The sequence below is a fragment of the Lotus japonicus genome, chromosome 2 (genome assembly GCF_012489685.1).
Source record: "Lotus japonicus ecotype B-129 chromosome 2, LjGifu_v1.2".
Taxonomy (NCBI): domain Eukaryota; kingdom Viridiplantae; phylum Streptophyta; class Magnoliopsida; order Fabales; family Fabaceae; genus Lotus; species Lotus japonicus.
This window is the reverse complement of record NC_080042.1, coordinates 92,380,947-92,408,845: the sequence shown is the minus strand read 5'-3', so window position 1 is coordinate 92,408,845 and position 27,899 is coordinate 92,380,947. Positions and strand designations below refer to the sequence as shown.

The following is a 27,899-nucleotide window of genomic DNA, read 5'->3' as shown; positions in this document are numbered from 1 at the left end:
ACAAATGGAAAGAAAATGAGAGGATTTTGCTTTTTCGCGCTATTTATAGGCGGGTGAAATCGCGGGAAAATGAAAATTTCGCGATTCCGATTTTTGCAGCACGATCACCGAGAAATTCTAAGAGAGATTCTGGCGTCAGAATTCCAGAACTCAAAACAAATATCTAGGATTTGGGAAAAACGATATCGAAAAACTCAAAAGCGGTGTAAGTTAATCTGTCCCGTTAAACTACTTTTTGCTATGATGCTCAGACGACAAAACTTCCTTCTGAAGAAAGATTGGAAACGTCGAAACAAGTCTGGCAACATGGACGGAATCTTCGTTAGAAGTCCCGAATAGAAAAAGTCTTCATCCATTGCTCGAAAATAGGGTTTCGAAGCAAAGAAATTAGCGTCGGCGGACATCCGAAAAGTGAAACCTATCGTGCGTACAGTCCAGAGTTCCGAAATGAAACGCTGGTCGAAGGAAAAATAAAGAAAATCTTTAAATTTTCCAAGGATTCGAAATCTCACTTAAAACGTTGCTCTAAAGCGAAATTAGCCTATTCTGGACACGCTTGCCATAAGGCGGGTGTGCAGACGACTCGCTCTAATTCCTAAAATGACTACGCAACATTCCTCAAGCAATTCCTGAACTTTCTTCTTCATTAATCTTTCTCAAATATCAAACTCCTGTCACGCTTACACTGATTCTACGCGTGAGTCGGAAATTAGCTTGTTCTGAAAATCCAGGTCTTACAATACTACCCCCCAAAAAGAAAGTTTCGTCCTCGAAACTTAAGGCTCAGTGAAGAGTTCCGGATACTGTTCCTTCATCCTCTCTTCTAGTTCCCAAGTAGCATCGCCCGTGACTTGGTTCCAAATCACTTTTACCAGAGGAACCTGCTTGTTCCTCAACTGCTTGATCCTACGTTCCTCAATCCTCATTGGTTCCACTTCAAAAGATAAGTTGTCTCTAAGCTGAATATCATCTTCCTTGATGATCTGAGAGGGATCAGGAATATACTTCCTCAATTGTGACACGTGTAGCACATCATGAATCTTAGAAAGAAAAGGTGGCAACGCAATCCGATAAGCTACTTTACCGACTCGCTCGATAATCTGATACGGTCCAATGAACTTCGGTGTCAGCTTCCTCGACTTTATCGCTCTTCCCACTCCGGTAGTTGGTGTCACGCGAAGAAACACATGGTCTCCCGCCTCAAACTCTAACTCTCTCCGTCGTGTGTCAGCATAACTCTTCTGTCGACTCTGTGACGTCCTCATCTTCTCTTGTATTTGCTTCACTTTCTCAGTAGTTTGTTGTACTAATTCAGGTCCAACGAGAAGATGTTCGCCATCTTGAAACCAACATAAAGGAGTTCTACATCTCCTCCCATACAAAGCCTCATAAGGTGCCATTCCAGTACTAGCATGAAAACTGTTGTTATAAGTAAACTCGATCAACGGCAACAGCTCATCCCAGCTTTCTTGACTATCCAGAACACAGGCTCGCAGCAAGTCTTCCAATGACTGTATTGTCCTCTCTGTCTATCCATCCGTCTGAGGGTGATAGGCAGAGCTCAACCTCAACTTCGTCCCAAGCGCCTCGTGCAACGCCTTCCAGAAATGCGAAGTAAACTTCGGATCTCTGTCAGAAACAATACTCGATGGTACTCCATGAAGTCGTACAATCTCAGCGACATACACTTTTGCAAGTGCCTCCACATTGAACGTGGTCTTCACCGGTATGAAATGTGCTGACTTCGTCAAACGGTCCACAATGACCCAAATGGAATCAAATCTCTTCCTCGTAGCTGGCAAAGCTACCACGAAATCCATAGAGATACTGTCCCACTTCCACTCCGGCACATCTAGTGACTGCAACATGCCCGCAGGCTTTTGATGTTCTATCTTCGCCTTCTGACATATCAGACATGCCGCCACAAACTCTGCTACATTCTTCTTCATTCCTGGCCACCAAAAATTCAACTTTAGATCTTGATACATCTTTGTCGATCCCGGATGAATACTCAATCTGCTCTTGTGACCTTCGTCAAGAATCATCCTTCTCAACTCCATGTCCAATGGTACGCAGACACGTCCTTTGCAACGCAGAATGTTGTCGGTTCCTACCTCAAAATCCGGCGCTTTTCCCAAAATGATCAAATTCCGTTTCTCGATCAGCTCCTCATCTAACAGTTGTTTCACCTTGATCTCGTTCAGAAAATCACTAGTGATCGTCACCATCCCAAAGCTCAATTTTCCAGGTGTCACTTGCATACCCAAACTGAGGTCGCGAAAAGTCTCGATAAGTTCCAATTCCTTAATCATCAACGATGAAACATGAATTGTCTGGCGACTCAGTGCGTCTGCTACAACATTTGCTTTTCCTGGGTGGTACAACAAAGTGAAATCATAGTCCTTGATGAATTCCACCCAACGCCTTTGTCTCATATTCAGATCCTTCTGATCGAACAGGTACTTCAAGCTCTTATGATCACTAAAAACAGTGAAAGTGCTCCCATAAAGATAGTGCCTCCAAATCTTGAGCGCAAATACCACAGCCGCTAACTCCAAATCGTGCGTAGGATAGTTCCGTTCATGTATCTTCAATTGCCTTGAAGAATAAGCCACAGCCTTTCGGTGTTGCATCAACACACAACCCAAACCTTGGTACGAAGCATCGCAGTAAACCTCGTAGGGTTCCTTCTCTTGTGGTAATGTCAGAACTGGCGCGGTCGTCAAACGCTTCTTCATATCTTGGAAACTCTGTTCACAATCCTCTGTCCAAGCACAAGGTTGGTTCTTCCGGGTGAGTTTCGTCAATGGTCCTGCAATCTTAGCAAAACCTTCGATGAATCGTCGGTAATATCCAGCTAAACCGATGAAACTCCTTATATCTGTCACAGTCTTAAGACGCTCCCATGCAAGTACCGCTTCCACTTTACTGGGATCCACAGCAATACCCTCCTTTGAGATGACATGTCCTAAAAACTTTACTTCTTCGAGCCAAAATTCACACTTTGTCGCGTTAGCATACAATACCTTCTCCCGAAGAACTTGTAAAACTTGTCGCAGATGCTCCTCGTGTTCTTCACGATTCCTTGAGTAGATCAAGATGTCGTCGATGAACACCACAACAAAACGATCCAAGAATGGATGAAAGATCCTATTCATGTAGTCCATGAATACAGCTGGTGCATTCGTAACTCCAAACGGCATCACCAAGTACTCATAGTGCCCATAGCGTGTCCTAAACGCCGTCTTTTGAATATCCTCATCCTTGACTCTAATCTGGTGATATCCCGATCTCAGGTCAATCTTCGAGAAAATAGCAGCACCCTTCAACTGATCCATCAAATCGTCAATCCTTGGCAACGGATAACGGTTCTTTATCGTGACTTTGTTCAACTGTCGATAATCCACACAAAGTCGCGATCTTCCGTCTTTCTTCTTCACAAGCAGCATTGGCGCTCCCCACGGAGAAACGCTAGGTCGGATAAACCCCTTCTTGGTTAAATCTTCGAGTTGACTCTTCAGCTCAGTCAGTTCTGCCGGTGCCATACGATACGGTGCGATTGATATAGGTCCAGTGCCTGGGACTATATCAATTGTGAACTCCATATCTCTGACCGGAGGTATTCCAGGTACGTCTTCGGGGAACACATCCTCGAAATCTTGCACAACAGCAATTCCGTGTACTCCATTCTCCTTAGCTTCCACCACGGTTGTAGACATGAGAGAACTCAAAGCTCCTTTCCTCAAAGAAAGCTTTGAAAAGTACGAGTTCAGGAACTCAGCGAGTCCAGCATCGGGAAAGATAACTACCTTATTGGCGCAATCAAGAAGAACATGATGGTGGGACAACCAATCCATGCCTATGATCACATCCAATCCCTTGAGAGGTAAACAGATTAAGTTTGCTACAAACTTCTTATCTAGGTACATCCAAGGACATTCCAGACATGCAGTGTTAGTTACTAGACTCTTAGATGCAGGGGTAGACACTGTCAAGTCAAACGGTAGCTTTGACACTTCTAGCTTTAACCTTGCCGCACAAGCTATATCTATAAATGAATGCGTAGCACCAGAATCAAATAGCGCGATAAGGGAATTACCCGCAATCTCGCAGGTACTGCGGATCAGACCATCGTCTTCCTCAGCTTCAGTTCCACTGATCGAGTAGACCCTTCCACCAGCAGTAGGCCTTCTAGCCCCAGCAACATTTGCAGCAGCCTCAACTTTAGGAATCCTGCACTCTGCAGCAGTGTGGCCTGGCTTGTTGCAGTTCCAACACGCCGCAAGACTCTCAGAACAGTGGTTGGCATAGTGCCCCTTTTTGTTCACCTGAAGCAAGTCACATCCTCCCGATTCCCAGATGGGGTTCTTAGTGCAATTGCATTTCCACCAGTAGGATAAAAGGACCCAGAAGTTGTCCCCCTACCCTGAGGACGAACATACGGCTTCTTCTGGAAATGCCTACCCTTGTCACCTCTTCCTTGGTTAGTCCTAGCCGGACCTCCACTTCCTTGGTAAGGCTTGTTCAGACCTTGGAATTTGCCCCTTGCATTATCAATGGCCTCAATCCCCTTGGTCTTCTCCACCAGCACTTGGTAGCGATTCAGTCCTAGCGGTTGCACCGCCCTCTGCAGCTCATAACACAGCCCCTCAATGAATCGCTCACACATGTAGCCTTCATCAATCTGTCCTCTAAAGTAACGGAAGTGTTTAGCCAACGACTCCAACTTTGCAGCATACTCAGCAACGGTCATGCCTCCTTGACGGAGTCTCAGAAATTGTGCTTCCTTAGCGGCTCTAGCACTTCTAGGAAAGTACTTGTCCAAGAAAGCTCCACGGAAACACTCCCAAGTGATGGCTTGATGGTCAGCCTCCATCATAGCCCTAGCCCCACGCCACCAATACTCAGCTTCACCCGTTAGCAGGTAGGTTGCATAATCAACTTTCATCTCTGCAGTTGTACGCAAGAAGGTAAAGATCTTCTCCAACTCTTGGAGCCATAAGTCAGCTTCTTCCGGATCGAAGCCCCCAGAGAACTTCGGCGGATCCTGACGCTTGAAATCATTCAGACCCCTGGTCTGAGCAGCAGCTAATTCACGTTCCTCCCGCTGAACACGGCGAGCATTCTCTTCAGCTTGGTTTTGTGCAGCCACCAAAGCAGCAGTAGCAGCACGTTGAGCTTCAGCTTCCTCCCTTGCAGCAGTGTTAGTAACTTGTTGTGCCATAAGGGCAGTCAGATTAGCAATAGCTTGCTCCATCGGATTCATGCTGTCTGAACCTTGAGTCTCGATCGGTTGTGGAAACCTCCTGTTCCTGTTCTCATGAACAGTCAAAGACCACAACAGATACTCATGCCAGAACAACACAAAGTTCTATAATAACTAACTATGTATATACTTATATCAAATGTATAATTAACAATAACTAGCATAAGGTTATTCACTTACGAATAACCTTCAAAAATAATCTATGTAAACAGTAATCAAGCACACTCTTCCTCCGATTGACACCCCATCAATCGGTCTCAGAGTTCAAACATCTTAAGCAGGCACTCTACCCAAAAGCTCTGGTTTTCTAGACCAAAGCTCTGATACCACAATTGTAACACCCCAATTTCTCAACTGAGGAGTCACATTAGTAACCTAACAAAGTCTAAGGACCAATCTGCAATCCCTAAAAACCAAGGGAATTTTTTTTTTCTGTAAAACAACTAAACACTTCGGCTAAAAGGTTGGAAACATACCATAACTTTATTTAGATAACTTGTTTCCCGATATACAGTAATAATAGTTTACAATACCATAAGTAAGGTTCAGAATAAACATGCGCACTTTAACAGTGGCGGAAGCAAGACTTTAATAACAGAGTTCTCATAAAGTAAAAGAGACTCCAACATAATCCACAAGAAGAGAAGCAAAGCTGCTTCTCATACCTCTACTCCACCGCTTACAACTCGATCTCCAACTCGAGTAGCTATGCATCGGCGGAAGGATCTCCATCGCCTAATAGCGTTAAGCGCCCAAACAACAAGTAGCAAATAGAAAGGGTTAACTTCATGCAATTACCATGTATAAAAGAGAAAAATCATGCTGTTCGAATTTAATTACCTGGCATGGTAAATAACTAGCAACATAACTCAACTCATATATCAACAACTTAAACATAAATCGGACTCAGATAATAATAACCTCAACAATGTAACATCAAATCAGATATCAATAAACCAATACGAAAATCCAACAACATAGGGTCAGGTGTTAGTTCCCTATAATGCAACTATATGCTGCTAACAAAATGGATCGATCAATATCGTCTCTCAAGACGGGACAATGATAGGACACACCTCCTCATCGCCACTTATAACGTCATACATGACGGGACAATCATAGGACACACCTCCTGATCGCCACTTAGCATCTCGCAAGATGGGACAATGATAGGACACACCTCCTCATCGCCACTTAACGTCACACAAGACGGGACAATCATAGGACACACCTCCTGATCGCCACTTAGCATCTCGCAAGATGGGACAATGATAGGACACACCTCCTCATCGCCACTTGACTCAAGCCCTATATGCCAAGTCAGACAATAACAAAGCCCACCCAAGGACCAATCCAAAGTAACCACATGTTCCATCCACTAGGAAGCAGTAACGACAGAAACCAGTAAACGGCCGAAGCCTCTCAGAAAACATTTTCCAAATTCAGCATAATAATCATAATCATCTGCCAATCAATATAAACATCTTCATCTCAAACACAGGCAGTGCGATAAAAGCATGCAAGACTCAAAGACGCTCTAAAACCGAGTTACCCTTACCTTCGTGAGTAGAAGTTGGGCATGGAAATTGCGAACCTAGAACAAAGAAAACACAATCATCAACACAAGCTTCACTAGGAGCAACACGATCTACTAATACTAATCGAAATCGTAAAGAAAGCCTCTAAAGCTTCAGAGTTCCTATTTAGGCACAAATTGACAACGGAGACTTCGTTCGCTAAAACGAGCATAACTCGAGCTACAGAACTCAGAATGACACGAAACCGGCGCCAAAATTTCGACAATTGAAAGAGCTACGCAATGGCTCAGGTCATAGAGACCCAAAAATTGTTTTTGGACACGGTACCCAAGCAATTAGGTTTCGGCCACTATGGAAAATAGGGTTTTCGAACTTTTTCTTCGATCTAAATCAATTCACAAGGTAGTTTTAGGGTAAAACTAAGGCAAAGAAATTGTCGGAACAATTTTCGGACAATCGGGTCGAAATACGACTATCCAGGGGCATTTTGGTCCAAAATAAAGGCTCAAAACTTCAAAGTTATCAGTTCGGAAAACAAATTTGACAGCATTGATCCTCATGACATCCGTGACAACAAATCCTAAAGGCACGAAGTCAGATTAAGTCTTTTCGACAATAAAGTTTCGAAATGTGAGACAAAAAGAGTTTTGAGTCAATTTTTCAGATCCTGGACAACTGAATCGCAATCAGAGTTTACTGACAGAGGTTTTAGACTCAGGGGAACATAAGGAACATAACCCAAGCGAGAAATCAGAGAAATCGGACAATTTTAGAAAAAGCTCAAAACTTAGAGCACAGAAACGACTTCAGAAACTCAGCAGAAACAGAAATCAGAGGCAGGATTCATGATAGTTACCTCGATACCTAGAAGTAGGGACGAACTGCACGAAGATTGGTCAAGTTTTCGCGGAAATCTCCTCCCCCCTTGCTCCCCACGAAATCAGCCACAAATGGAAAGAAAATGAGAGGATTTTGCTTTTTCGCGCTATTTATAGGCGGGTGAAATCGCGGGAAAATGAAAATTTCGCGATTCCGATTTTTGCAGCACGATCACCGAGAAATTCTAAGAGAGATTCTGGCGTCAGAATTCCAGAACTCAAAACAAATATCTAGGATTTGGGAAAAACGATATCGAAAAACTCAAAAGCGGTGTAAGTTAATCTGTCCCGTTAAACTACTTTTTGCTATGATGCTCAGACGACAAAACTTCCTTCTGAAGAAAGATTGGAAACGTCGAAACAAGTCTGGCAACATGGACGGAATCTTCGTTAGAAGTCCCGAATAGAAAAAGTCTTCATCCATTGCTCGAAAATAGGGTTTCGAAGCAAAGAAATTAGCGTCGGCGGACATCCGAAAAGTGAAACCTATCGTGCGTACAGTCCAGAGTTCCGAAATGAAACGCTGGTCGAAGGAAAAATAAAGAAAATCTTTAAATTTTCCAAGGATTCGAAATCTCACTTAAAACGTTGCTCTAAAGCGAAATTAGCCTATTCTGGACACGCTTGCCATAAGGCGGGTGTGCAGACGACTCGCTCTAATTCCTAAAATGACTACGCAACATTCCTCAAGCAATTCCTGAACTTTCTTCTTCATTAATCTTTCTCAAATATCAAACTCCTGTCACGCTTACACTGATTCTACGCGTGAGTCGGAAATTAGCTTGTTCTGAAAATCCAGGTCTTACAGCAGTCCCCACGGGGATCCCCATATACAGGTGGAAATTGCCATCCTACCCTCCACTATTATTACTGCCTACGTTAATGTCGCCACCACCATTGTCATTGTTGATGACACCAATGTGGTCATCACCACAAACACCACCCCATCGCCTTCATCACCACAATCACTATTACTATCGCTCTTTGTCACTATTATCCTTCGCCAAACATATGATTTATTAATTTAAACAATATGATAAATTATAGTACAATATATGACCCTACAGTGAATAATATTAAAGTTTTATCATAGTGTCTGATCCTATCCTCTACATTATTACATTAATACTATGAAGTATCAACCTTTACAATGGGTAATATCCATTAGCATAATGGTCTAATGGGCAGGGGCGGACCCATTCATAGGCTAGGTGTGGCTATAGTCACACTATTTTTTGTGAGAAATATTTTCAAAATATGAACTTGGAAATGTGAATTGTATCATTGATTATATTAATTAATGTTCGACATTTTATTCATGTAGTGATCTGGTCTAGTGGATAGGCAACACCTAATGCTTTCGAATCCTGGATTTTACATTTTACCGTTCATTATTTTGAATTTCCATAAATTCAAGTTTATAGCAAAAAACGCGTCGGTGGGGTTTGAACGTGCGACCCCAGGACCGACAGTTATGCTACCAGACGCGTGCCAGATGAACCAACATAGTTGTTGGTATACATTTTGAACATTAATAATATATAATGGTTTTCTGACAATTGTTTCTCCAAGTGATGTTTCTCTTCACCAAGGGATATTAAAATATCTATATTTGGGCAGAAAACTGGACAGGCATATGTATGAAATTGAACTTCATTTTTGCCAATTTCTCTTCTATTTACATTATTATAAATCATCCCTCACTTCACTAATGCATGAGTGAAGTGTGAGAATCATACTTCTGTAAACAATTATCAAAGATAGGTTTGGTGTGTTACTGCAAATCACATCAAGGTATTCAAAGTATCCTGAAGGGAATTCGTCGATTTTTTTTTTATTTAATTTATCTAAGGTTATGAGGAATGATGGATGAGAAGAACTTACATCTAAGGTGATGAAAATTTGCAATAAGCATGACATTGATGTGCTTGATTTGGATGCACCGTATGTGCAGGGGAAGAAACCTAGACGACATGCTATCACTTCTAGTGTTTCTAATTTGCATAGTGATAAGCATGATTGTTTATTTAGTGTTTTAGATTTGCAGTTACATGAGCTCAATGTTAGGTTTGATGAAAAGAATACTGAACTTTTACACTGTGTTTGATGTTTGAGTCCCTCATCATCATTTGAAACTTTTGATGTGAAAAATTTATTGAGGATGGTTGAACTTTATCCAAATGATTTTGTAGTTGTGCCGGAAGTGGTAGTGTGACATCAGCTTCAGAATTATGTTAGAAATGTTTAAGTGATTCAAAATTTGCAAAGTTAAAAAGACTTTCAGATCTTTGTGCAAAACTTGTGAAAACAAAAAAGTGCAATAGTCTTGCCGGTAGCAACTGCAAGTGTGGAACGTGATTTTTCAGCTATGAAATTTGTGAAGAGTCAGTTATGTATCATAATCGCCTTGTAACTTTTATAGAAAGAGATGTTATTGGAACAATTAACTTATGTTATTTTAGCTCATAGTCTATAATTTCTTTTATATTTACTAGGCCCCGCCAATGGGTGAATATGGCCATGGGTACTTTTTACAGTATGGATTGGATGGATGTGTTATCCATAGCCAATATCCATGCCATTACTATTCCTACTTCCCATTTCTGAGTCGGAAGGGATAACGCACTATCTGTGAAGGAAGTTCCAAGTTTTCATACTTCATTCAATCTCAATGGCCGCGCTTAGCTTCGGCATCGCTACCACCAGTATCAGCTCCGCCGCCGCCGCCGCTTATCGTGTTTCTCCTCGCAACCGCAAATCAACAATTTCCTGCATTGGATGGGTAATCAAACTAAACTAAACCACTTGTATTCGCAACTTTGCAATTCGTTTTCTGAAAATTTCTGTTGTGCGACGAAGGAAGGACCCTGAAGGCGTGCTTAGCCCACCCCAAGGTGGTCACCTCGCCAGGCTGGAGTTTAAGAAAAGCCTCGAGAAAGATGCAGATGCCCGCGAAGCCTTCGAGCGCCAGGTCCGTGAAGAGAAAGAGCGTCGTCAAGCCTTTCGACAAGTAATAATCACCACTTCATCTTTCAGTAGTTCTTACAATCTTTCTTTCTATTTTGCGATTCACTCATTGTTTGTTTTTTGCTTAGTCTCGTGTTGTTCCTGATTCTCCACAAGAGCTCATTGAGTACTTGCTTGATACTGAAGCTCAGGATATTGAATTTGAGATTTCAAGAACGAGACCGCGGTTCGTTCATCCTTTTGATTTTTTGAACTTCGTTTTCCTAATTTTAGTTCCTGTTAATTATTTTTCTGAAGCTTTTGTTGTTGTGCAGATTGAATGAGGAATTTTTTGCACATCTGAAATTTGAGTTAGGACAGCTTCGATTTGCTGTTAACAAAACTCAGGTCTGTTTGTTATATTTAGGTTGAAACAATCATGTGCTTCTGGTCATTTTATATTGATCAAAGTTTTAAATTGCGGTGGCCGCGTTACAATTGCATTGTGGTCCTTCGAATTGCGAGAAATTGTGACTGTCGCGGCTGAAATCACGGCCGCGTTACAGTTTTGGAAACCTCCAAAACCTTGATGTCATGCCTGAAATCATGTTCGCGGACCTTGATTTAAAACCTTGTATTGATGGATGGTTTCAACTTTTTACAGGACGTGGAGGATCGACTGATTGAGCTGGAGGCTCTAGAGAAGGCAATACAGGAAGGAACAGGTTAATTTGTTGCTTCTATAATAAAATTCCAGAATTAAATAAAAGAAATTCTGTGTTGGAATTAAACAGTTGCTTGAAACTCACTCCTTGCTCTTATATCTTGTAATGCAGAAGCCTATGATAAGATGCAAACTGAGCTCATCAAAGCCAAGGAAAGCCTAACCACAATCTTGACATCAAAGGATGTGAAAGCAACTGTATGTCATGTCATTTTCACTGTGAATTTTGAGTTTGTTGGTTTCGTTCAATCTGAACTAAGCCTGATTTATCTTCAATGCAGTTGCTGGAGATGGTTGAACGCAATGAACTTAATAGATCTTTGTTGGCCCTTCTCGATGAAAACATAACAAGTGCACACCAGGGCAACCAGGTAACAGCAATTAGGATTGCGTTTTATATTATCTGTTGAGCAGAATAAGAGTGTGGAATTGTAAATTTGAAGCAGAATAATTATAGCATCACTTGATTGTAACCAATTAGTACAATTTTCTTACAACAGTTTCTTGCCGCAGGACTAGAAAAACAAAAGCTCTGTACTGACCTAGGATAGGATTGTAGGAACATGATTTATTGTTGAATCATAACACATGAACAACTTGCGGTGCGCATGCTTTGCATGCGATTCTCTGGTTAATGCTTGTATTCTGATTTCTGAATTATGACACGACAAGCTTACATATTATTATCCATTGTTGCAGAAACAGGCTGCAGAATACATGGAGAAGCTCCGCGGGGCTGTCCTCAAGTACATTACAGTTTAGTGCATATAGTACGTTCTTTTACCTTAAATGATTAGTTCAAAGTTTTGCTGTCGATAGTCTTGTATCATATAAAGAGTAAGCTACTACAGAACTGAGATGTTGTTGTAATAGATTCTCTTCTGTGATATCATGGCAAACGGCTTGTAAATTTTGAAACACTACTTGTACGTTTTCAGTTGGAAAGTCAATAAAAAATGATTTTAAAATCACAATATTTACTTGCTATTAAGTTTTGTTTAGTTTGATTTTACACCGTCTAGTAATATTCTTGGTTACAATTCCATACAACCAAGTGAATGGTAAAGGAATTACCTGTATGCACCACAGAAGTAATGGAAATGGAAGCTTGGCCCTCCTCATACCGCTTGAGGAAGTCAATAAAGATAGTCGTCAATACCTGGAGATCATATGTCGATGCAGTAAACTCATTACTCACAGGTAGTTTGCGTAAATAGGAAGGCATCGAACCATCGAATCAGCAAGAGGCAATGACACTCCAGAGGTTTTGGCAAACCCAGAAAGTCTGGAGTTTTATTAGTATATAGAACCTTGGTGAGTCCCAAAAAAGCTCAAAAGTGACATGAGCACAAAATATCTGCTTCACATATTGTTTGGTTGGAGGGGAATGGAGGGGAGGGGAGGGGAGGTTTTTTTTTTTTTAAACTTAACTTGTTTGGTTCAATTTTTATGAGGGGAGGGGAATGGAGGGGACCAAAATCCCTCCTAACTCAATTTATGTCCTCTTACATAATCACATAATAATATAGAACACATAATCATCCCATAATGACCTGCTCATATTTTTACTAACATTAATCTGATATTAAATTTAAATTACTATATTGAGTATTAACACATAAAATGAGATTCTATTCATAGCAATATCCAAAAGTTGTTAAATCAGATCTATTCATAGGCAATCAGATATGAAACCAAACATAACAAGATTTAATCAGATCTTTTCATTAACATGATAGGTCTATGTAGGAGAGAAACAAAACTACCTTATATCGATACTATGAGATTCTGGCTATGTTTGACATGTTTAGCTGATAAGCTAGCTGAAAGCTGAAAAGCTAGCTGAAAGCTTATAAGCTAGCTGATAGCTGAAAGCTGATATAAGCTAGCTGAAAGCTGAAAAGCTAGGTGATTGAAACAAAAGTGTTTGGTGAAACTAGCTGTTAAACAAGCTGAAATTGTAAAATGACATAAAAGGACATACTTGTATAATTTTTTTATATTTAACATTACATTATTTTCACATTAATACTTATATGATATTAATATTAAAATTATTATCACTTTAAATATTTTTATTAACTCAAGTTATTTATCATCTTAAAAATATAATATTAATTTTTACTTATTTTTATTAATATAATATTTATAATACTTGTGGTGCGCAGCGGTGTAAAGAATGGTGGCGGAAACTGCATACGTGCGTGTGAGGGGAAAATATGTTTAGTGTTTTTATAAATATAAAAGGGTAACGGTGAAATTTTAATAAAATATTAAGGATAAAAATGAGAATAAATTTAATAAGCTATAAGCTACCTGAGATAGCTTATAGCTTAAAGCTTTAAGCTACTAAAATAAGCTCCTTCGCCAAACATTTTTGAAGAGCTTTTAAGCTAGTCAAATAAGCTTTAAGCTAGTCAAATAAGCTATAAGCTAGCTGAAATGACATGCCAAACATAGCCTCTATTACAATGTCTTTTGTCATTTTTTGTTCTTTTAACTTAAGCACCTGGTTTTAGCAAATAATCTAAGAGAATCTTCCCAAGATGATGCGAATTAAAAAAAATTACAAGTGGCTTCTTATAGGTTTGCTATTAAGCCACTCAAGGAGGAGGGGGCAAAACAGAATTTTATAATGGAAAGAGTGAAAGCGGTTCAAGAAAAGAAAGCAGCTCAGGCTTAAAATGGCATGGGTGATGGGACAGTAACTTATCATTTGAGAGGAGTAAGATAGCTTACTTGCTGATATACAAATTAGGGTTATACTTTAATAAATCTATAATTTATCATGGGTGCATAAAATATGTTATATATGTTATTTTAATTAACAGTAAAGTTGTCTTATTTTTTCCTGTAACATTTCCACTCCCTTCTCCCTATATATGTGAGCTTCATGAGACCACAATACATCAATAGAGGAAGATCTGTGTCATTAGACATGGCAGCTAGACTAGGGCTTTCATTGCTGCTCCTCACAAACTTTGTCATTTACATGGCTGGCACCGCAGAATCTGCAATTACAAGGCAAGCCAACACTAACCCAGCAGAGTTCATCAAGTCCTCATGTAGAACCACTCGCTACCCTGTTCTATGTGTTCAGAGTCTGATAGGGTACGCTAGCGTGATTGGCCACAGCGAGCGACAACTAGCCATGACCGCTTTATCGGTGAGCATATCCAGGACACGATCGAGCGCATCTTTTGTGAAGAAAATATCCCAGGCAAGGGGACTCAAGCCCAGGGAGTACAGAGCCGTGCAAGACTGCATAGAAACCATAGGTGACAGTGTGGACCGTCTTAGCCAATCGGTTCGGGAGCTTGACCGTACGGGAAAGGCCTCGGGGGAGGACTTCGTGTGGCACATGAGCAACGTGCAAACTTGGGTTAGTTCTGCCCTCACCGATGATGACACTTGTCTTGATGGCTTTGCTGGTCCTGCCATGGATGGAAACGTCAAGGCTGACATCAAGGACAGGGTTCTCCTTGTTGCTCAAGTCACCAGCAATGGACTCGCTTTGGTTAATCACTTTGCCTCAAGGCACCAACACGCCGAAACTCCTTAGTGCATTTTTGAATACACGATTAATAACCACGGTGAGCTAAAATCACGGTGGATGAAACAACTTTCCCTTTTGTTATTGTTCACAACTATTTTGGCTTCACTGTGGTTTTAAGTTATGGTTGCTAATTATTGTGAAAGTGAGTTTAAACTGAATAGTTTAGTTTATATCTGGAGTCATATGTCAAAAAAAAATGTTTTTTGTTTGATAAAAACAAAAAATTCAGTTGTAAAATCTCATCTTTGATTATGTTGAACGCATAATCTACTTTCTCTAGTTTCTACAAGAATTGAATTTGAGTTTGAAATCAATTCTTCAAAATAACTCACTAACATCAATATTTTTCATCCAGAATTGATTTTAGGGTTTTCCCATATGAGAAATCAAACGCACTCTTAATCTCTCAAGACAATCAATCAATACTTTTACATAAAAATGTTGAATGGTAGCAAAAACAATTCATTCATTTTACATAAAAAATATTAATTGTAACTTGTAAGTAGGTTTCTGAGTTTTTTTTATCTCAATTTCACTCATTTGTTTTGTTGTCGGGCTTCTCACTAATCATTCATCAATAAACTTCTTTAGTCTTTACATAAGAGAGAAAGATGTTAGCATTTAACAACACACCCATTTTGAGCTATGATTCATTCACACTTTTACTTCATTTCCACTCTACTTTTTATATATATTTTTTTTATATTTCAATTATATCACTAATTAAATCGCTTACTTTCTTTTAATTTTTATCTTCTCTCCCCTCTATTTACACTTTTAAGGAGTGTGAATGAAACTTTATCCTTTTTAACACGCTCTTAATCATGGACTTACCAGATTTGCTTGAAGTTTTTTTTTTTAAGATTTGCTTGAAGTTGAGCTCCTGAGTCACATTATTTTGATATTATCCTTGTATTATTTTGGGTCAAGTGGTCAACCGATATTATCGTTATATTAACCCCATTCTATGTTTATTTGAGGGAGTTTTCAATAAAACATTGAAGAAAAAGGTGCAAATAATTTTCTTTGGCATGATTTCTTTTAATATGATTTCTTCACAAATCAGTTCAATACGTCAGTTAAGAATACGGTAATCTTTGTCGTCGTGATGTTGGTTTAGTGGCCACCCCATTATAATTGAAAGTTGGATGATCATAAAACACCCTTATGAAAGTGCAACAATGATTAAAGAGATGATTAGTTACCAAATCGTTTTGTCTTTCTTGCGTATTATTTCCGTATATTGAGCCCCGAAATTTCAAACTTTGAAAAGGAAAGTTTAAGATAAGTTGTATTTGTGCCAGACACTGACCCATCGAAACCAGAGGAGATTATGTTTACATTAAATAAAGTTGCAAATTTAAAAACGACACTTGAATAACATGCTTTCATTTTTCTTGTTAGCCATCAGAAAATCAGCATGGCATTGGGGATATCCCTTACGCTTTTTGGTGGACCATTTAGCTTGGATTAAGCATGCGATGAAGTGGGAGTCACTTCATATGTTAGAGTAAGTAATTAATCTAAATTGTAAGATTGATAAATCAATGAGATTTCAAAAAGATCATAATATATTATAGACGAAAGGTTCCTTAAAAAAAAATGAAAGGTTCCTTCAAAAGCACTAGCTCTGAGGAGACTAAACTAAAAAAAGGTTCCTTCAAAAAATAAATTAAATGGAAGGTGCAGATTATATAAAGTGCCTGGAATATTATGCTTATATTGTCTACCAAGTAAGAACATTAAAAAAAAAAAACTAGCCTACGGTGTGAGTCTTCACATCTATTATACGCATGTGATGATGTTGATCTGAAATTGGATTGATGTTATTGCAAAAATGTCCTTGTGACCGCGTCCTCTATGGTGTTATTGAAGACCAACACTACTAGATGAATCTGCTTAGAGAAAGGAAGAGGCAGTGGATCCATCCGCAGTGACTAACAGCAAGCAGCAGCAAGATGGAATTGCGGAGGTCTACATGGTGGTGAGGTAGTTGACAACGTGGTAAGCAGGCGCGCTACAGGAAAGCCATTGTTGTTGCCAGATGGAGATGGAGGATTGATTGGTGATTTTGGAAAAGAAAAAAAGTTATAAGGTTAACAAGTTTTTTTTTATAAGCATAAGGTTAACAAGTAACAACACAAGACAAAACTTGGTGTTATGAGTGAGCTCTGGTTTTTCACTATAGACATATTTTTTGCTTTCATTAACAAGTGACAACGTCCCTTTTGATTTCGTATTGCTTAATTTACTTTTCAGGGAACTACCAAGGTTGGTTAAAGAGAACGTTAAAGATAATTAGAGCTGCATAACCACCCCAGCCTTCAATTATCACCAGATGTTCAAGCCCAATAGCAAATATATACACTGCTTCTATTTTCAACAAACCAAAGTCAGTAAAAAAGAAGGCTATATCAATAGCTTCCCCTTGCCATGAGCCACTCAACAAAGTGCATTTCCAGTAGGAACTGAACAGAACACAAGGTGGTTTTTTAGTGAAAACCTTCCGGGTCCAACACTACTAAAAAATGCAACCACAGAAAATTCAAGTCTGTGATAAATGTGATACTGTTACCTCAGCTACCAAAACAAAAATAGTCAACATAATCAGTTTTCCGTTACTTAATAAAACATTTAAAACTAAATCGCGGTTTCACCCAATGATTTAGAATGAACTGACAAAATGTCATGGCGCAAGAATCCAATGAAACGCAAAAATGAACCGCACTGAGTTTCTCAAATTATATAAATTCACTAAAACAAAATCCAAATTAAAAGATCTCAAAATTTACCAACATTTTTTCCCAATCCAACCTATTTAAATGTAAAATAGAAATCACATGAGAACAATTGTCAATTACTTTTTCGCATGAATTGCCAGCCTCCATCATTATTTATTTCATCTGCACAATTCCAGCACTGATCAGTTTTTGGATCTTGCTCATCACCATTGGATTCTTTGCATGATCCTGCGCAGCCTTAGGATTTTCCTGGAAATCAACCAATACCTGCATATACACCCAACACTTATAAGCACATCAAATTCTTACAATACAAGACACAAGTAACACCAAAATGCAACCAAATAGAGAGCAAACCTGTCTCATAACAGGGTCTTGCAGGATATTCTGTATCTCTGGGTCCTGCATTCCCTTGGCCTGCAAGAATACAAGATTTAAAAATAGATGTAAGTAATACATAGAATATATATATAAATAAAATATTTTTTCAAATTTCAATGATTTTTGCAGTCAGGGTAAAGCAGTATGACACCTGTCTCTCCTTCAATTCTTCAGGAGTTAAATCTCCACGGCTAGCCTTATTGATTTGTTGCATACATCTGAAATGGATATTAGATGATTACAGACATTATTTATGAAAGTCAACGTGGAAACTAGAAATGTTAAAGACAAATTTCGGGACCAGTCTCATACTTTCCAATGCCATCAAGCAACTCCTGGTTGTTCGGGTCTAGTTTCAACCCCTCCCTATATGTTTCCAAAGCCTTTTCATGATCTTTCATGAAATATTGAACCGCTCCTTTCCTGGTATAACCCTTGACGAAGGTTGGATCGAGCTCAATGCACTTCTCTGCATCCTTTAAACCTTCAGGCATTGCCCCCAGTTTAGTGTAACATGCAGCCCTGTTACTATAAGCCTGAAACAAATGAAATATTCAAACGGATTAGGACTGCAATAACACATGGACTAGCACCTCTGCAAAAGGAATATTATTACCCTAGGGTCGTTCGGATTTCTTCTTATAGACTCTGTGTAATGCCCCACAGCTTCAGGATACTTCTGCTGCTTAAAGAACTCATTCCCTGCACATCAACATTTTCAGTAAAGTGTAGTCAATTTATATGAATAAAAACAAAATTGAAAGGATACACAGTAAATGGAGTACTTCAAAAATAAAAGTGATGCTTGCAGGAAATAAAGAGCCTGGGGAGATTACACTGAAGAAGACAATACCTTTTTCTCTCTCCTCATCAGCCAACTTTGGATCAAAGTATTCTTTTTGTTCTAGATCTTTCTTAGCCTTCTGAGCCTCATTAAGTTTCTTCAAGGTATCTGGGTTGCGGTGCTCTGTCAGAGCTTTTTGGAAGGTCTCAATAGCAGGATCAAAATCTGCCGAGCATTTTGCCATTTTGACCAAGGCAGTCCCTTTCCTTGTCAAAGCTCTTGCTACCATCTTGTAGTCTGCTCTAAGTTCTCTTCCTCTTTCAACAGCCTTGTCACAATCTTTAATGCAATCCTCATACTGAAAAAATGTCCATCCAGGAAAAGTTGTAAGAATGCAAAGTGCAGGAAGATGAGAGTCCCTTCACTTAGCTGAAACATAGATTCCCTCAAACTTTGTTTATACAACATCCTAGTCTTATTTTAAACCCTTGGTGACACCAATCCTTATTCTACTTTTCTTCTGAATCCATTATACCAGACATAGTAGCAACAATCTTGGATACCATTTCTCACTGACACCTTGGAGGTATTGGACTACAGGGTACATGTAGGGTGTGTTTTTGTAGTCGAGTTTTGGATGGGAGGGAAGGGAAGAGGGAGGCTTATGAGAACTCCTCCCCTTGCTCAGGAGATTTTAAAAAGGAAGGAAGGGTTTGAAGAATTTTTGAAAACCCTGCAAGACCCTCTTTTGGTTGTTTTGTGAAGTTCCCCCGAAGGGTTTACCCTCCCTTCCCCTCCCATCAAAGCCTTCTCCATCCCTCCCTCTAAAACCCCCAAACATAGCCTTAGCCCTTAAGTATCTTGCAATTGAAGGTATGGCAATAGTAATATCTCAAAAGACTATTGACTGCTCACTACTAGTGAGCTTGAAATTATGGAAGTTATTGAAGGCTTGGTTAACTCAGGTATATCAGATACCACATTTTTTAGCTTTGATGGCAACTAGACCCACTTGATGAACAAGTTAACACCTAGACAAAAACCTAGCCTTATTCACACTTCACAAATTCTTCTCAGTTCCCACAAAACAATAGTGCAATTTAACCTGTATTTTAATTCCGACATATACACACTTACACAGATACACATACACTCATTTTCAACTTGGTCCCTAAACAAAAAATGATTCCAATTCAGCTCTAAATATAATTGCTTTTAACTTAATTCTTCCAGATGCACTACATGTTTATAACATAGCTGCTAAGTGTAAGGACCAAGTTAAAAATGGAGCATCACATACAAAGAGCAAAGATACTTGTCCCCTAATACATTATAATCTTTCCAATTTGGTTCATGATAACTGTATGCAATGCAATTCACAAACAAATAGACCAAACCTGAAACATTTTGAATTATAGCAATGAATAATCACCATCAAATTTTATCTATTTTAAGCCATAAATCATACCTTCCCCATTTCCAAGTAAACAGCAGCACGGTTGGTGAGAAACGATATATCCTCATCATCCAGCTCCAAAGCCTTAGAGTAATGCTGAATCGCAGTATCAAATTGCTTCTTCTTGTACGCAGCATTACCCGCCTCCTTCTCCTTCTGAGCCTCAACCTTCCTCTGCTTCGCTTCACTCTCCTCATCCGCCACCTCCATAGCCTCAGGTTCTGGCTCAGGTTGACTCACAGGCTCAGCTTCAGCAGCTCTCTTCCTCTCCGACGACGAAGCCGGAGGGGAATCAGGCAAATCAGAATCCTCAGGGGCACGAAGCTTCACGTTGAGCAAAACCCCAAACGCTTGCATGACCCTCGGATCCTTCAAATACAAGTTGAGATTGTTGGGGTCCTTCTGAATATCCTGCATCATCTTCACAAAATCAGGTTGTTGAAGGTAACCCCTGGTGGTAGCGTCCGCGGTGAGCTTAGCCCACATCTCAGGGCCGGAGAAAGCGTCACCGAAGGGATTCGCCGAGCGGGAGGACCTGGAAGCCGCCGCCGCAGCCGCCGCCTGTGCATCGGCGAGACCTGATTTGAGGGGTTCATTATTGGGGTCGATTTCGAGGCCTTTGGAGTAGGCGGAAACGGCGTCGTCGAATTGGGAGAGGCCGAGATGAGCGGCGCCGAGGCGGCTGTAGCCCTTGGACCAATCGGGTTTGAGTTCGACGGTCTTCTTGGCGTCGGATAACGCCTCGGTGTAGTTTTTGAGGGAGGCGTAGGAGGCGGATCGGTTGGAGTACAGGACGTGATTTTCCGGGGCGAGGGCTATGGCATCGGAGAAGTGGCGGATGGCGGCGGTGAAGTCGCCGGAGGAGAATGCTGCGTTGCCTTTGGCTTTGGCTTCGTCGGCCATGGATCGGAAATTTGGGTGGTTTTGGTGGGTGAAGAGAAGAAAGGGATTCTATTGGTTGGAAGTTGCAGAAGCGAAGAGAAGAGAAGAGGGTGGTGGTGTGCTTATAGAAAAGCTGCTGCATAGACTAGAGACTTCTGGGGTTTCTCGAATGTTCTGCCAGCGTCGTTCACTACTACCTTGTTTGGCAACTCAAGGAAACCCTTTTTCTTTTTCTGTTCCAATTCTCCCTTGTTTTTAGGAATTTCCATTTATGCTTTTCGCTTTATTTTATAAATTTATTTATTTATTTATAAAATAAATAGGAAGGAAAGAATAAAAATAAATAAACAAAATTTTAGATTATTTGGATTAAGATATAGTAGTTTGAAATTATAGAGATATTTTTTTATGTTGAATCGGAAAGTTAAATTACACATGCAGGTGATTGATCATTTGACCTTCCCATCCTCAATTTGTATGTTACTCCATTCTTACCACTTGAACTATAAAGTATTTTAAGTGAAAATGAGAGGCGATAATCAACTTTTTTAAAGGCTCTTAATCAAACTATATTTTTAATAATTTAATTTAAACTTAAATTTCTATAAGATATGTAACAAATAATTAAATATATTTTTTATTTCTCTTAAAGTCGAATCGATTATTCGATTATTGTCGGACGCAATAATAAAAATAATTGTTTTTAGGTTAAGAGTTTGAATCTTACGAGTCACATGTTAGGGAGACCTTTTGACCTTCATAACGCCCGGGTCGAAATTACGCGAGCAATTTAACTCACCAAAATAAGTCGAATTGGTTTTTGGGTTAGAAGAAACTGCAGTTGGGCTTCTCTAAATGTCCTTAAATTAAGAACTAAGAAATAGTAAGGGAATCTCTCAACGAGGGAGTCTCCAACTTTTGATAAGGAACCTCTAAAATGCAAACATCTGAAGAAGGGGGCGGGTACCACAATTAGAACCTCCTTATCCTCTGCTATCAAGACCTTGAGATCATGTTTCTTATTGGGATAACACTTATTAATATTTACATTTTATCTTTCAAGTTGTATTTTAAAAAAATATTATTGAAAAAAATATTATAATTTATTATAGTAATTGTTAAAAACAAAAGTCTTAAAAATAAATCATTGTTTTTTCGGTTATTAAAAGTTTTTCTACAATAGAAAAGAAAAAAGACAACACAACTAAGAAAACATGTTAAGGCACAATGCCTAACTAATAGAAGAGGGTAGAAGTCTCCAAACACTGCTGAGAACCGCCCTTGCAAGCTTGTCGGGATAGCACACCACCTATTGTATTATTCTTGTTCCTATTAACATAGACAATTTGAGTATCCAATCTCAACCCAATAAAACCCAAACTCTTGCAATCACATCCCTCACTCGAATCATCGTTTAATAATGCAAACATGATTCCTTAAAATAAATCACTGCCTTTTGTTTTTTTAACTATCTGAGTGCTTGTAAAAAATGTTCGTTCTCTAAACTCATAACATAACATGTAACCAAAAAACAAAAAACTCTAATTAACGATGAGGCCCACGTGGCTGTTTTCCTTTCCCTCTATAGCGTGACCTAAAGTAAACGCATCAAAACCCTGTTTTCCACTCATAATTCTTCCCTTGAACTTCCTTCGTTCTAAGTTCCCTACAAACAAACAAACAGCGTAGTAGTACCTTCTAGAACAGACAAGCAAAATTGCTTCAGCTGTTGTGTCACTCACGTTGCTTACACATTCGAGAGAGGAGGAAGGAACTGATTCTGCTCTGATGAAGTGAGTGTGATTCTCATATGATAAGGTAAAGCTCCATCTTCTCAATTTCATTGATTTCGCTAATCGCAGATCTATTACCTCCAATTGCATTGTTTGGGATTTCATTCTCTCGTTTTGCCTTTCCCTCAAATTAAGGTAGATTGATTGTCAAAGAGGTTCGACTAGGCCCCTAGTTTCTGCAACCATCCGATTCAAGGTTTGCTCTCTTCAACATGCACCTTCCTCTCCTGCTTGCGCTTGTCTTTTCCATTTTCGAACGAATCTTATATGCAAAAGACAACAAACTTAAAGCAGATTGAGCTAATGTTAAAAGAAAAATAAAATACAGTGCAACCAACTAGTGATTTATGTTCATTGGGTTCTGCTATGGCTTCATGTGCTGTTTTTCTTCATATAACCCCTTTTTGTGAAGTGAAACTGCATATTGTGTTTGCTTTTATTCTTCTTCTTTGTGTGAATGTTTTTTTCTTCTTATTGTGTTTTCTGGATAATGATGTCTTTATATGCTGCATATTGTGTTTGCTTTGAAAGTATGATTGTGGATTCTTCTTATTGTATTGTCTTTGAATAACTCCAAAAAATGATGTGTTTCTCACTTCATCCCATTTCTTCAATCTTCCTGTTTCAGCAAACTGCTATCTCTTTAAATGTCTCTGGAACCTTTGCCATTTGATGAAATTGCTGCTATTGTTGATTGCTCAAGTTATAACCTTAAAAATATAAATTATCAGCTATAGTTGCTTTGCTTGATGGTTAGTCATAGCAAGCTAACAGTAATAGGTGATTCTGAAACATGGACCACATGCCTCTACTTCAAATGGCTTGGCAGTATTCATGATGGGTATTTGACTATGCATATTCTTACTTGGGCGATAACGCCATTATTTTACTGAGTTCCCCCCAAGCATATTATAGAGCTCAATCCCCAATTAGTGGTATAAGGCTTGGCAGCTTGGCTGCTGTTGTAACATATCTTTTCTTAAAGAGCTGGTGAGCAGTGATGAGTTGCTCAACACCTTATCCATGTATATAAAATATGACAGGAGTACAACACAGAGGGGAGTGTGATATAATTGTTAACATAATGTAAACTTTACATATGATCATTAAAGAATTGTTTTGTTCATTAGTTTAGAGTAGAGGTTATTCTGTAAAGACAGTGAGAATTAGCTGTGATAATTAGCTCTTTACTATAGTCAGTGTTAGTAGTGAATAGAATTAGAGTTAGTTACTGCTCTTAACTATGCAAGTTGAATTGTTAGCTAGAGCATGTATTGAATTAGAAGCTATTAGCATATAGCAGTTATAACTGATTCTAATCAGTTGTGGAATTAGTTAGATTAGTTACACTTGTATAAAAGCTTGTTGAAGAGAGCTTATTCAATAATGAAAATCATTTCATTTAGTTCAACAATTCTGAAGTTTCTGTAACTTCTTCTTTTCTCTGTTATTTCTGAAATTCGTTTTATATTCATTCTTAACTTCTGTGCAGAATTAGTTTGTAGGTTGCATTCTTAAAGGAAGAAACCTGTTATCAAGTTATTTTTTAAGATATATAAAATTATGCATGTTTCTGCATAATATTTATGCATCTATACATAACGATTTCTATGTTTCAATTTTATTTTGGATTGAATGATAATGTTCTGACTGATATACCTTTCATCTGTAGGCACTCACGTGAGGATTTAATGAATGGTGGTTCTGCATCTAGGAAAGCTTTCTCCCATTGTGTGCAACAAGTGAGAAATTATGATTATCATCACTATCTTTGCCTTCTTGAACTGCCTCCATCTTTGCGGAAGGCTGCATTTGCACTCCGTGCCTTGAATGTTGAAACAGCTAGAGCAATGGATGTTGCTTCAGATCCCAGGATTGGACTTATGCGCCTTGTATGGTGGCAGGAAGCCATTGACAAAATGTTTGCCAATAAACTGATTGAACACCCAACAGCACAGGCCGTGTCATCTGTGATAGCTGAGACCAAAATCAGCAAGACATGGTTAAAACGATCTGTTGAAGCTCGGATTAATGATGCAAGAAGAGAGGTTACTGACATGCCAAAAGGTATGGAAGAGTTGGAGAAATATGCTGAGGACACTGTATCAACAATGCTGTACTTGACACTTCAAGCTGGTGGTATCAAGTCTACCGCAGCTGACCATGCAGCCTCACATGTTGGTAAGGCTAGTGGTATTCTTTTGCTCCTTAAATCACTGCCCTATCACGCCGGTCGCAACCGACATTTTTCCTACATACCAACTTCAGTAGCATCCAAGCATGGTCTATTAGTTAAAGAGGGAAATGGAGAAGAGAGGTGGGTGGATTCTCGCGAGGGCCTCTGTGACGCAGTTTATGAAATGGCATCAGTAGCCAATGCACACTTGCAGAAGGCTCGGAAGTTAGCAGAAAGTGTGCCTGCTGAGGCTCTTCCAGTGCTCCTGCCAGCAGTGCCTGCTCAGGTTCTGTTGGATTCCCTAAGTCGGGTGCAGTTTGACGTGTTTGATCCAAGGCTAACGCGAGGGGTGCTAGGGATTCCACCTTTGTGGTACCAGCTTAAGCTTAAGTGGACTTCATGGAGAAGGAAATACTAAAGAGGTTTACGTAGCTTTACTCAACAGTTAGAGCTGTTGCCTGTTAGGCTCAGGTAATATTTTTTCTCGATATGAATGAGTATTTGTTTATTTATTTATCTAATAATGATATTCTGCAACCCTTATTGTTGGCAGACTTACTGGGCCTGCAATTGTTAATCCAACTATTTAGTCATGAATTTAAATAACTTGTTAGCCCAAAGTTTATTTCCTGCCACCGTGAACTTTCCTCCACACATGGCTAGTCAGAAACCCAAATGGAAGTTGTTAACCAAAGAGATGTCAAGCTTTTCTTCATGTGACCAATTAAATGGCGGTACATGCCTATCTCCTATCAAGACATCATATCCTACCCCTGACTAGGTTCCTTTATTTTCATTTCCCAGGAAAATAACTGATGACCCGGGATTTAAGGCTATTTTCCTGGTTTATTTGCATGTAGTTTAATATAGTTTTTAGGATATTTCGGTCATTTTAGGACACTTTAGGCTTAGTTCATGCATTTTAATGTTTTCATTTAGTTTTAGTATTTTTCTATATTTTTTATGTTATTTTTATAGATTTCATTACGATTTAATCAAGTTATTTGAATTCGGTATCTTACTTTATCTTCTAGTTAATCTCTATTATTGGTTTTTAATTATTTTCCTTTATTATTATTGTTATTTTAGGAGAAGATGTGGAATCAATGAGCAAATCAAGGGAGAGAGCCAAGAATCTCGAAGTCTGGAGCAATCTGGATTTCTTTGCGCCAGTTCTGCACCAATTTCCTGTTGCATTTCGCGCAGACGCGCCAAGGAAGTAGCTGCTGGAAAATTCTGCGCCAGTTTTGTGCGAGTTCCTTCACGAAGTTCGCGCATTTACGCGAAATATCTGTCAGACTCTATTTAAGTGCGTTTTTAACCTATTTGATGGATCTTTTCATCTTTTCTTTTCTCCTAAACCTAATAAACACTTTTGGGAGACTTGGAGGCAATTTCTTGGTGAAGAGGAAGGCTAGGCCCTTGAGGGCCGGTGTCAGGGCCATGGAGGAGGTGACAGCTTCTCCGGACGTCCATGGCTCCGTTCCATTTTGGGTTTTGTTTTTCTCTTTACCTATTTTTGTGTTGACTCTCTTTTGGTATTTGGAATGACTTAATTTGATTTTCTCTCTTATTCAACATACTATTATGCAATTATAATTATGGATTTTCATTATTTGGTGTTTTTCTCTATGCTTAACGCTTCTATTGGTCGATTGATAATTTTAAGGGTTTATATTAATTCGTAAATAGATTGGGAAATTGATATGAATTAATGTAGACTTAGTTCATATAAAGGGGAAAAATTCCTATGTCTTAGGTTATTAATTCTCTTTGCGCGTTCATGTATCTTTTACCAATGTGATGCTTTTTAGGATTTACATGACAATTGAGAAATTGGTGTAAATTTAGTTTGTGAGAGGAACCACCCTTGCATCAGTCATCTTAAGAAAGACATGTCTTAGGTAGGGTTAAGGTTTTCTAGGTGACAATAGGAGACATTAACTCTTAGGTATGAATATCATGAGTTGGGAAAGAGATCTATACCGAGTGACAAGTCGGGACACTCACCTCTCTAGGATAAGATTATCTAGTAGGAACTGTTAGGATTTCTTGAGTGACAGTCAGAGATTCTATCCACTAGGACTTGAACTTCTTAGGTTAGGAACAGAGCTTGGGAATGCCTTATTGAGTATGTATGTGTTATAATGCTCCTTTTATGATCACTAGGGCTTAAGGAATTAAGGCTAGGTTCTTAATTGGTAGATTCACTTAGCTAAGGAATTAGTAGGTGAATAACTCTTATCGGCATCTTAAGTGTTAATTTCATCTTATAAGAGTATATTGATTGAGAATAAGTTGTAAATCAAGTGAACTCATTTTCCAAATACGCTTTCTTCTTTGTTTACCTCCGTTAACTTCTTTTTTCGCTTTATTCATATTTTCCCTTATTGAAATTTAAATAAAACACATATCATGGTTAAACTGTTCCAACAATATCTAACTAGTGAGATTAACATGTAGCAACACAATCCCTGTGGAGACGACAAAACCCGATATTATACTACGATTGAGTCTTGAAAGGGATTTGATAGTAGTTAGTGAAGGAAAACCTCTTCATTAAATATCCTTCCATTAAAATGGCGCCGTTGCCGGGAATTGTGCTTCCGCTTCTATTGGTTAAGCTAGCTCGGTGTTGTTTAGAGCATTATTATAGTATGCATTTTTTTATGCTCTTATATGTCAATTCAAGTGATTTGTTCTTGTGCTGAATGCTTGTTGTGGCCTGATCAACTATAACATGATATGAGGTTTGGAATTCTGTGAACTTGACTTAGA

The 27,899-nt window shown here is 39.1% G+C and overlaps 4 protein-coding genes and 1 long non-coding RNA gene across 7 annotated transcripts; 3 read left to right on the top strand and 2 right to left on the bottom strand.

Moving 5' to 3' along the window:
* Window positions 1-5,619: 5,619 nt before the first annotated feature.
* Window positions 5,620-7,750, bottom strand: LOC130735875 (uncharacterized). Its single transcript, XR_009018589.1, has 3 exons — window positions 7,661-7,750; window positions 6,825-6,860; window positions 5,620-6,001 (listed from the first exon to the last, which is right to left on the bottom strand). It is a non-coding gene; the product is annotated as an uncharacterized LOC130735875 (long non-coding RNA).
* A 2,491-nt stretch (window positions 7,751-10,241) lies between these two features.
* On the top strand, window positions 10,242-12,326 carry LOC130741085 (uncharacterized). Its single transcript, XM_057593877.1, has 8 exons — window positions 10,242-10,464; window positions 10,546-10,692; window positions 10,778-10,875; window positions 10,964-11,036; window positions 11,293-11,353; window positions 11,465-11,550; window positions 11,634-11,723; window positions 12,052-12,326. Exons 1-8 carry the CDS (start codon window positions 10,354-10,356, stop codon window positions 12,112-12,114), a joined length of 729 nt encoding a protein of 242 aa, XP_057449860.1. The 5' UTR covers window positions 10,242-10,353; the 3' UTR covers window positions 12,115-12,326.
* A 1,907-nt stretch (window positions 12,327-14,233) lies between these two features.
* On the top strand, window positions 14,234-15,160 carry LOC130741084 (21 kDa protein-like). Its single transcript, XM_057593876.1, has one exon. The coding sequence runs from the start codon at window positions 14,246-14,248 to the stop codon at window positions 14,912-14,914; it is 669 nt and encodes a 222-aa protein (XP_057449859.1). The 5' UTR covers window positions 14,234-14,245; the 3' UTR covers window positions 14,915-15,160.
* Window positions 15,161-17,613: 2,453 nt separating this feature from the next.
* On the bottom strand, window positions 17,614-21,369 carry LOC130741083 (hsp70-Hsp90 organizing protein 3). The gene is made up of 7 exons (XM_057593875.1): window positions 20,283-21,369; window positions 18,884-19,172; window positions 18,647-18,732; window positions 18,343-18,566; window positions 18,182-18,248; window positions 18,007-18,066; window positions 17,614-17,916 (listed from the first exon to the last, which is right to left on the bottom strand). The coding sequence occupies exons 1-7, from the start codon at window positions 21,171-21,173 to the stop codon at window positions 17,803-17,805; spliced, it is 1,731 nt and encodes a 576-aa protein (XP_057449858.1). The 5' UTR covers window positions 21,174-21,369; the 3' UTR covers window positions 17,614-17,802.
* Window positions 21,370-22,780: 1,411 nt separating this feature from the next.
* On the top strand, window positions 22,781-26,736 carry LOC130741081 (uncharacterized). 3 transcript variants are annotated; one of them, XM_057593874.1, is made up of 4 exons: window positions 22,781-22,970; window positions 23,085-23,141; window positions 24,618-25,592; window positions 26,211-26,736. In XM_057593874.1, the coding sequence occupies exon 3, from the start codon at window positions 24,637-24,639 to the stop codon at window positions 25,537-25,539; it is 903 nt and encodes a 300-aa protein (XP_057449857.1). In that variant the 5' UTR covers window positions 22,781-22,970; window positions 23,085-23,141; window positions 24,618-24,636; the 3' UTR covers window positions 25,540-25,592; window positions 26,211-26,736. The 3 variants fall into 3 exon arrangements, with proteins under 3 accessions (XP_057449857.1, XP_057449855.1, XP_057449856.1); XM_057593873.1 differs by having other exon boundaries at window positions 22,782-22,970; window positions 23,081-23,141; XM_057593872.1 differs by lacking the exon at window positions 23,085-23,141.
* Window positions 26,737-27,899: the final 1,163 nt, after the last annotated feature.

Coding starts and splice junctions, on each gene's coding strand:
- LOC130741083 (XM_057593875.1), bottom strand. CDS start 21,173: ATGGCCGACGAAGCCAAAGCCAAAGGCAACGCAGCATTCTCCTCCGGC. Junction 19,173..20,282: donor TTTACTTGGAAATGGGGAAG/GTATGATTTATG, acceptor ACATTTTTTCAG/TATGAGGATTGCATTAAAGA. Junction 18,249..18,342: donor TTGCTTGATGGCATTGGAAA/GTATGAGACTGG, acceptor TATCCATTTCAG/ATGTATGCAACAAATCAATA.
- LOC130741084 (XM_057593876.1), top strand. CDS start 14,246: ATGAGACCACAATACATCAATAGAGGAAGATCTGTGTCATTAGACATG.
- LOC130741085 (XM_057593877.1), top strand. CDS start 10,354: ATGGCCGCGCTTAGCTTCGGCATCGCTACCACCAGTATCAGCTCCGCC. Junction 10,876..10,963: donor ATTTCAAGAACGAGACCGCG/GTTCGTTCATCC, acceptor GTTGTTGTGCAG/ATTGAATGAGGAATTTTTTG. Junction 11,551..11,633: donor CAAAGGATGTGAAAGCAACT/GTATGTCATGTC, acceptor TCTTCAATGCAG/TTGCTGGAGATGGTTGAACG.